General features: G+C 41.0%; 1 protein-coding gene across 1 annotated transcript; it reads right to left on the bottom strand.

The window, feature by feature from the left end:
• Nucleotides 1-2,172: 2,172 nt before the first annotated feature.
• On the bottom strand, nt 2,173-9,526 carry LOC306772860 (prokineticin receptor 1-like; the record flags this gene model as incomplete). The annotated part of the gene is made up of 2 exons (XM_079262501.1): nt 2,173-2,872; nt 9,099-9,526. 2 exons carry the CDS (start codon nt 9,524-9,526, stop codon nt 2,173-2,175), a joined length of 1,128 nt encoding a protein of 375 aa, XP_079118627.1.
• Between the last annotated feature and the right edge of the window lie 111 nt (nt 9,527-9,637).

Genomic DNA, 9,637 nt, shown 5'->3' with positions numbered 1-9,637 from the left:
AGGAAGCGATGGAAAGAACCGGCGCATAATTCCTCCACAACCATGAGAGCATCATTCAGAAGAAAGGCATTACTGCAACTTTCTGCTGCTGGAAGAGCTTCTACAAGCCGATGATGCTCTCTCTGATTATTGCTTTTAGTTTCTCTTTGCTACATTAAAACACACAAAACATATAATGTAGCATTAAATTGACTTATTTTGTTTGGAATTAAGGTTTTATCCTTTCAGTGCTGAAAAAGACTTGTTGCTATAGAGACACTCAGCTCAGTATTATTGTGTGTGTGAGAGTGTGTGATAAGTGATTTGCAAACTGTATAACTTATTTGTGAGTAACTAGTAGTACTTATAGATGTATTATAATATGCACATACAAATGTCTAGAAAACCACACCCACAAAAAGATGCATAAATTACAAAAAATGTGCAAACCTAATCATTTGACACATTTTTAATCACTTACATCCTCGCAAATCTAATAGTTTTGAGTTCAAAAAGGCTCCAACACATGCTAATAGTAATGTACCTGTGCACGAATAGCCTAATACGTAAACACAAAGCTGCATTTACGTACAGTTTACATGTGTAAAGTTTCCCTGACGCTTTTCTCCTGGGAGCTTCATAACTGCTAGACGATGCATTTAGGTGTGGATGGAAAGCTGGGCCATTTGGGTTTTCATCAGATTTTCCAGTGGGGAAGAAACGGTCTATACAAAATTGTTCACGGTTTTGTTGGTTGGTTGGTTGGTTGGTAGGTAGGTAGGTAGGTAGGTAGGTAGGTAGGTAGGTAGGTAGATAGGTAGATAGGTAGATAGATAGATAGATAGATAGATAGATAGATAGATAGATAGATAGATAGATAGATAGATAGATAGATAGATAAAGGGGGCAGTGATTAATTAGATTTAGTTCCATGCTGCTCCTTTCTGTTGTTACTTTAATCTGTTGATTAATGTGTTATTCTTAGTTCAAACTAAACTTCAATTTATCCAAAAAAATATCAGTCATTGTTGGAAACGGGGCTTTAGAGACAGACAGTCAGCAGTGGCTGTTTTGCTGGACGCAGCCTCCAGTGAGTTCTATCTGTTACAGAAATACCTCCTCTAGGCAGAAACACTCTCTGGGACAGGGTTGACTTCTTTATGGGAAGAGTTTATGTCTCATGTTTAAAACAAATCCAAATTCATTTATTTATCATGTTTTTATTATTGCAAATTATTGGCTGCTCATGACCTCTGTTATCGAAAAGTGATAGGAAAAAACAATTAAGGTAGAGGCTGTCTTACATCTTCATCCCTCATGTGGTAAATGAGTTGAAACTGCTGTTGTTTCTCTGGATGGCTCATCAACTATCTCACACAATTTCCTGAAAAATATGAAAGAGTTTGGTTTAATTTCACACTGAACTTTACTGGAGATTACCAAACCACTTAGACAAGTTCATGCAGTTACAACTGTTCACTAAAGGGTGATATTCCGACTGCATAAGAAGGAAAAAAGAAAATTCAGCTCACTGATTGGCTAGAACCAAAAACATGTCATTCACCATAAGTAAACAACAGAAACAAATTAATTTCTGGAATCTGGTTACTGGTTTTACTTTTGTACTTGCCCCATAGTTTATAAGTGGACCAGAGTTTGCATCGTTTGTCCACATCAGAGCATTCACACAGCTACAAACAAACCCTTTTGATTCATGGAAGCAGACCAAACAGCACCAGTGTGAATGTGCCCTTGGGCCTTGTACAATCCAGAACTAAATCTGACTCTGTCCAAAGGTTCCCAGGTCCTCGAGGTATATTTTAATACAGGACTACTGACAAGAGAGCTGCAGTCCTGTAGATATTCAATCCTTCCCTGCTGTAACACACCTGACTCCAACTCATGAGTCATTGTGTAGAACAGCATAGGCTGTTGGAGCTATTTAATTTCAGCCAGGTGTGTTGAAGCAAGCAAATACTGAAAGCCTGCAGGACTACAGCCTTCCTAGGACCAATGTACGTAGCTTTCTTTTAGAAACAGCCCAGATTTGTTGTAGATAGTGTTGTTGCTGCTGGATAGTGCTTTCTGCATTTCTGTTCTCTCTGGACTCAAACTAATTTCTGCTGATCGGGACCACATGGTTTACACCCTCTTAAAGCTGCAGTTTCCTTTGTAGAGTCTGAAGTTTGAATTCTACTTCAGCCGACCTCCTTCCATCTCCTCTGTCACTCGCAGAGAGGACGTTCGAGCCTCTGTGTCGTCCACCGACTTTCCCACTACGAAACTGACCAGCCTCAGTGGAAACCTGCTGATTTTCTTTAGCCGCTTGCTGTTGTTTCGAACGCTCACGAAGCAGAGGGTGTTGATTACACCATTGCTCATAGCGATGCATTCAATGATGTAGAACGCTACCAGGGAGTTTCTGTCTCTGGAGATGAGGGTGGGGTAGAAGTCCCGAAGCAAAGCAAAACCGTAGTATGGCACCCAGCACAGGACATAGGCTACCAGCACCAGTATCAGCACCACCACCGTCCTGCGACGGTTGTGAAGTCTCTTCCGGATCTGCTCTGTCTGGAAGCCAGGAACATTTTTGAACCAGAGCTCCCTGGAGATCTGCGTGTAGCAAACGGCCATGACGGTCACAGGGCCCACGAACTCCAAAGCGAAAACGAGAAGGAAGTAGGAGCGGTAGTAAACCTGCTGGTCCACAGGCCAGATCTGAGCGCAGAAAGTCTTGTCAGGGTAACCTTCAACATGGGGGTACGTGGTCTCTGAAGCCATGTAGGCAGAGGGGATGGAGATGAAGATAGGGACGATCCAGACCATCAGGATGATGCAGTATGCCGTCTGATGCTTCATACGGGGCCTCAGAGGGTAGAGAATGGCCATATACCTGCCAACCCAAACAAAACAGCAGGATTACCACAGATCAGAACCAAACCACTGGTGCAGTACGGAAAGGTCGATTCTCTATAGCCCACTTCAAACTAAAACGCTGACAGTAAAACAGCTTGTTGTTTTCACAGTTTTGGGTAGACGAAATCACAAAGATTTGACAACAGCCTCCAGAGTGAAATTGTTTTGCTACTCAAGGCTTCTGTGTAAACCATTGACTGTATATAAAATGATGGTTGGAGCCTCCATGATGTCACCCGTAGGTTTCTGAAGAGCTGAATTGAAACTCAGTGAGCGGTTCCTACAATTGCCATCTTTGCAGTCATGTGTGTTGTTTCTCCCGAAAAATACAAATATGGACAAAGAGGTAGAGCTGAGAGGTGGGCTGTGAGTGTGGGGGCAGATGATTGACATTGAGCGAACTCCAAGCTACCTGCAGTTAAGAGCTATCCGAGCTAACCCAGAGCTAGCACGAGGTAACCAGCTAACGGAGGTAAGCGGGCTAAAGCTAAGTCACTCTGTTAACTGGCTAAAAACCGCGGCTGTTCTACGTTCTTTTCACTTGAAGCGGGAGATCAGCTATCTGTCAATCAAAGGGACATGCCTAGAAATGCTGAACTTTGAGATTAAATTACTTTTAAAGAGAGAAGTTAAAAAAATCACTACCCCCCACAGTTGTGATAAAGGTAAACCTGACATATTAAACCAAAAATGGATTTTTGTACCAGTTTGTAAACACGTTTAGTTCTGCTGTGACGTTGGCCTTTTTAACAATGGAGTCTTTGGGGATTTGTTCTGTTCTGGAGCCAGCCCCTAGTGGATGAAGGGGGAACCGCAGTTTTTGGCACTTCCGCATAGGCTTCACTTTTTACTGCCGGAGGTTGCAGCATGGTGTACACAGGAATCTCAGGGTACACTCACATCAGCCTTTTTGATGCAAATCCTAGTCCATTTGCTTGGAAAGTCCGCTTGGTTTGGGGATACGTGAATGCGGCAAACAAATTTTGATTCAGATAAAAGAAGCAGACCCCGTCTGCCTGCAAACGCAGGTCTCGGTCCGTGTTAAGCTGACAAAATACACGAAGGAAACTACAAAAATGTCACAAATACAAATACATAGCAAGTTAAGGGTCTTTGGATCCTGCTTAACCTGCGAAAAACACTAAAACAATGGTGGACATCCGTGTCATGTTTGCGCAGTTGCATGTTTTTAATTAATTTAGAGAGGGAATTAATTTAGTCTGATGAAGCAAAACCTGGTAGAATATGTACACTGTCAGCAAAGACCTGGCATGTGCACTACATCGTTCTGGTTCTATTTGCATTTTCCCCAGCACACTGATAGTTGTCAGTATGTTTTTGTGTAAATGTAAAGGAAAAAGTTTTGCATTTTGTGTGGTTCCCATTCTGGGTTCCTCCAAGGAACACAGGGGACCCCAGGGGCTTTGACTGTTCAGAGCCAGTGTGAATTAAATGAAAGCTATGTTTATACAGAGATAAGTTAAGAGTATTTACTTTAGTTTTTAAATCATTTAGGTGTTTATTTTAATGGAGTGTCTTGGTAGCCTGAACATCGCACTATTGTATTAATGAGCCATGTCTGAGAAACACCTCACTGCAGGCAATTTGTCATTATTTTGGAAAAAAAAGTATGGCTATATGTTGGTAATTACCTCAACTTTGGCTTCATCAAAGTAAAGGAGTCAGCCAGAATGCATCATTTATAGTGAGAAGCAGCTAACGTAAGCATAAAACCAAGCATGGTTTTAACACAGGGTGGGGGGAGTACACAGCTTTTTGTTACTTGCATTAAAGGGATCCTCAGTGAAAATAGCATGGGACCCATTGTACTAAGCATCTTTTTCAGCATCAGTTTTATGGAAAATACTATTCATGGACGTTCATGCACTCATAAGACAGACATTAAATTGAACCTTTTCGGATCCACATGAATCAACTCAGACAGACTGAGTCTCCTGTCAGACTCCAGATGAGCTGAATAATTTCCTCTGACAGTACAGTCTATCTGTTTGAGTCACTCATCAGTGATTCTGTCACTTTCATTACTGACTGACTCTGAATGAGCACACAGCAAACAGCAGAAGATATGACACAGTAAAACTCATTTACCAGGAAAAAATAATGCATAAGAGATCGATGTAGCCACCAGGACAGAAAAGTGAAGCCAAGTCACTAGGACAGGGGTCTGCAACATGATGTGACAAAGAGAAGCTGAAACCAAGGGGTACAAATACTCAGGACAAAAAAGAAGTAGCAGGTGAAGAGTTACCTAATACTAGTTACCATGTGCACTAATGAGCAGGAAGCAAAAAACAGAACACATAAGACAAATAACTACAAAATAAAACTCAGAAGATAGAACTCAAAATGACAAGAACAAAAACCCTGAATAAAACCCACAGATTGCAAAATTTCAAACAGTTGATCTTTGAAGCCGTATCCTTCAGCACCACAGCAATAGACGTGATCCTGTTACATCAACAAGGCTCCTGTAAAAGTAGTCCAGTAAAACAGCGGCTCCACAGCAGGTCTTTGACCAACAAAAAGTCCATTTTAGGTCAAAATTGTGGAATTTTAGAGGTCAACAGGAAGCTGAATGGGTGGACCTGATGAAAGTGGAGGTCAGTGTCTTGTCATGTTAGTATGGCTTCTCACGTAACTTCTATAATCAATATATAAGTTTATATTTAGACAAAAATACTTATTTTTAAATACCTATAGCAGAAGTTTACACAAGCAAGTAGTTCTTATGTCTAGTTAAAGAAAAAACAGTGCAGGTGAAAATGAGGCTGACATGTTGATGGCATTGATCTGGTTCCTGCTTAAGGCTGTGGTCAGAAAATCCAACAAACCTACATCATCCGCAGTGTTAAATGTGATTTTTAAGAAATCTTATGGTCACAAAAAAAACTTAATTTTACAAGAGTGCTGCTGTAGTAGAAAAACAAGCTAAACAGAGAAAAAGAGCAGTTTGTAGCTAAAGTTGGTAAGAATGAAATATGGGCTGTGTCTGAATGTCCACATTATTCCATAATCCCTCATTTATTACATGCGGCTGCACTACATAGCAGACGACATAGTGCACTCATTCTGTTGGCGATTAGGACACAGAGCAGGCTATTTTCTCCTTGCCACAGATCACATGACTACAGTCAATCACCACAGCAATCACAACATGCATTAATTTTATTTCTAGTTCAATCCTAACTCATATTATAGTTTATGATGTTTTGTTGCATAAAAAGTAAATTAAATTTTAAATTAAATTAAATTTTGTTAAATAAAAAGTGATTAGAAAAAATTAATGATGCTTTTTAACCTACTTTAATGGTCACACCAACATTAGTTGACATGGCATCTTCCATCAGAGATATGGTACCAGTTTTAAATTTTAGCATCTATTTACTGACACTATTGGACTTCTTGTTTTTACCCACTTGTTCTGTCCAGCATCATAGCAAGCATAATGGTGGTCTGCCTGATGTGTTGTGCCAAACAAATTGGCCTTGCTAAGAGGAGCTTTATGGATATAAGGCCCCTCTTGATAATTAAAATATTTTTCTTTATTTTAAAATCTTCATATTGCAGGTTTACATATTAATGCTGGCCCTGACAAGAGGGCTGGAGGAAAAATAAAATAAAAAGTAAACAGGAGAGAAAAAGAAAGCAAAAAGAAGAGAGAAAAAAGGGGAGAAGGTTACACCAGACAGACAGATAGAAATAAATGGTATGAGATTTTAAATCTAAACAGAGAAAACCAGACAACCACCTGCTACACCTGTAAGGAAACAAACCATCTGCAACATCTTCACCTATTAAACTTTTGTCATAAAAATAAGAAAACAACAGGACATAAAAAGATGGAGACAAGCCGAAAAAGAAGAATGTTGACACCGTTAAGTGAATGCAATGACTTGTGGTTTATATTAACCTGCGACCACCAATGCTTTTACTACCAGAGCTGCCCTAAGTCGGTCCTCAAAGGGCCACTGTCCTGCAGGTTTCCAATGTATACCTGTTCCAACACACATTGGTTTCATTACGTGGATTCAACCGCCAGTGAAGTTCTGCACAATGAGTGATTAGTTTGAGTCAGGTGTGTTGGATCAGGGATACATGGAAAACCTGCAGGATTGTGGCCCTCAGGGACCAGAGCTCGACACCCCTGCTCACTACTTTTCAAGATACATTGTGGGTAATTTTGAGGGTGCAACTTTTTTCTCTCTGGACATTCTGGCATCCTTAGAAAATGACCACTGTTTAAGGCACTATACAGGGAATATTGTGGATGTTTGGACGCCGCCATGGTTATTTAGAAGCGATGTTTTGGTATTTCTGGTTTGTTCTGACCTTCAGACTGCTTTTAAAAGCAATTTCAGAATTTTTCAATCATCTCCTGTTTTACATTTGCTGCATCTTCTGATGGAGAGAATGTCTGTAGAAGATTAGTTTTATATGATGCCGTCAGTCCTGGTGTTTCCGTAGATATATGGTTTTGTTTGATGTGGCTGAAGTTCCTCCAGGGAACGGCGCTGAGTCTTGTTTATCAGGTTTGTCAGCACACTTGTAAACCTCCAAAGACATTTTCATGTTTTGGTTTAAATGCTCAGACCAGCAGCGAAAACTGGAGCCTGAGATTACTCATCTTTCCTTTATGTAAATGGCTGCAGACGTCCCTCATGATGGATGTATCATGAGGAGGTGCTGATCTCACAGTGTGGTCCAGAGCTGGTGATGGATTACATTTAGTCTCTCTGGAGCAGTTTTTATTGTTGCAGAATGTAAATCACATGGGCTCTGGTCTGAAATCTGTTTGATGTGAAGTTCCTGCTCAGCATCACCTGCTTCTGAGCTTCAGGGTCAGAGAAGCGTCGTAAAGATGACCAACATTTTCTTCACTAGATGCAGAACTTCCAATGTCTCTGTGCATCAATATTTACAGAGAGTTGCTGTTTTTAAACTTTATGTAGTTAGAGGTGATTTTCCATTTGAACTCAACACATGGAAGATGGAGGGAGGATTCAGTCCACAGCATCATGTGACTCGTGTGACAACACACACATCAGAACTGAAGAAACAGTCTGGAAACTCCTGCAGGTACACATTTTTTATTGTACCGTGAGCTGAAGAAACTTCCTGACAGGAAAAATAATATTATTAAATCTTCTGTTACTGCGAAAATGCTGAAGTATCAAGTGTGAATACTTGTGGAAGGTAAACACAATCTAAATACTTCATCAAATCTTTCTTTTTTTCCCGGTGTCTGGTTTCATCATTTTTAATAATCTATAGCGTTATGATGTCTGCTAGGAAAACGCTGAATGTTTTTTTTATTTCTAAAAACAGACTAAATAAACATAATATAAAAAATTTATTGTAAACCTTTAGTTTTAATTTATGGCCAGTAAGCAACAATGTGCGATGATGGTTTCATAAGTTAAAGTGGCTATATTATGCATGTTTCAGCCTAATTTATTTTAATATGCAAATCCAGAAGGCAAGAAATAATCAAGCAATTTCCACAAACCCCTTCATACATTTTGTAATGATCATCTGCTAGAAACAAGCGAACAGAGAAAGCTCCGCCCTATGTCCCACCTGCAGCCTGCGTCTGATTGGTCAACTGCTAGGAGCAGTTATGCTGAGCAGGGAAGGTGGGCGTGGCTTTCTTCTCATGAATGACAACCTAGGAGATGACCAATCATTGAATCCACCCCCCGGGACTTCACTAAAATCTCGAAGTAGAAAAAACTCTAAAACAAATAGTTTGTGTTGCCATGCAAACCAAACACAGTGTGTGGAAAAACTCAATCATGCAGTGATAAAAAAAATCTGTATCGCTCATATGTCTGATGAGGATTCAACACTATAACATTGTAGAAAGCTCAGAAAACCAGAAATAGCATCATAGAGCCAATTTAAATGCTAGATATTTGCTAATTGAATAAAATTTCCAGCTGTTGTCCTGATGGAAAACTGCATATGTTGCCTTCAGGCACATTGTTTTCCGGAGAGTCATGTAATAAATCCAAGCATCTTCCTTCTTTTTAAAAGTATGGTCTTATTCAAAGAATTAAGTCTGACTAAAACCTGGTGTGTTGCACGAGAGAAACAAGGTGCAGCTGAGGGTTTAGATTTTACATACAAACAGAACCACAAACTGAACCTTAACTGAGGGGAAACAGCAGCCCAGGTGAACCCACCTGTCCACAGCGATGGCCAGCAGGGCGTTGGTGGACACGTAGAGGGAGACAGTTCGCAGGTAGTTGGTGGAGGCGCAAAGCAGCAGGCCATGGTCCCACGACAGCTTCTTCACCACGTAGTAGTCCAACAGGAAGGGGCAGCACACTGCTGCAACCAGAACATCTGACACGGCCAGGTTGGCAATGAGCAGGTTGGTGAGGTTCCTCAGCTGTTTAAATCGGGCCAGACTGGCAATGAACAGGCAGTTCCCCACCCCGCAGACCAGCATGATGCCCACCAGGACCACAGCGATGACAATAGTGGCCACGAAGAAGGCTTGTCCTTGCGTGGTGTCTGGGATCTCATCTAGAGGGACCTGGTAGTCTGGGACGTCACTGGCCAGGAGGTGGTCCGTCAGAACCAGGCTGTTGTTGATAAGATCATCCATCCTGGATCAGGTCAGCATGTTTGGAGGCTCATGGCTGAAAGTTGAAAGAAGGCAGGTCAGAGGTAACAAGCAGAAGGTGGTCAGATTTCTCCCTGGCACATGAACAAGAAG

The sequence above is a fragment of the Telmatherina bonti genome (assembly GCF_933228915.1).
Source record: "Telmatherina bonti genome assembly, chromosome: 3".
Classification (NCBI taxonomy): Eukaryota; Metazoa; Chordata; class Actinopteri; order Atheriniformes; family Telmatherinidae; genus Telmatherina; species Telmatherina bonti.
The sequence above is the reverse complement of the archived record's forward strand: the minus strand, read 5'-3'. Positions and strand labels throughout refer to the sequence as shown.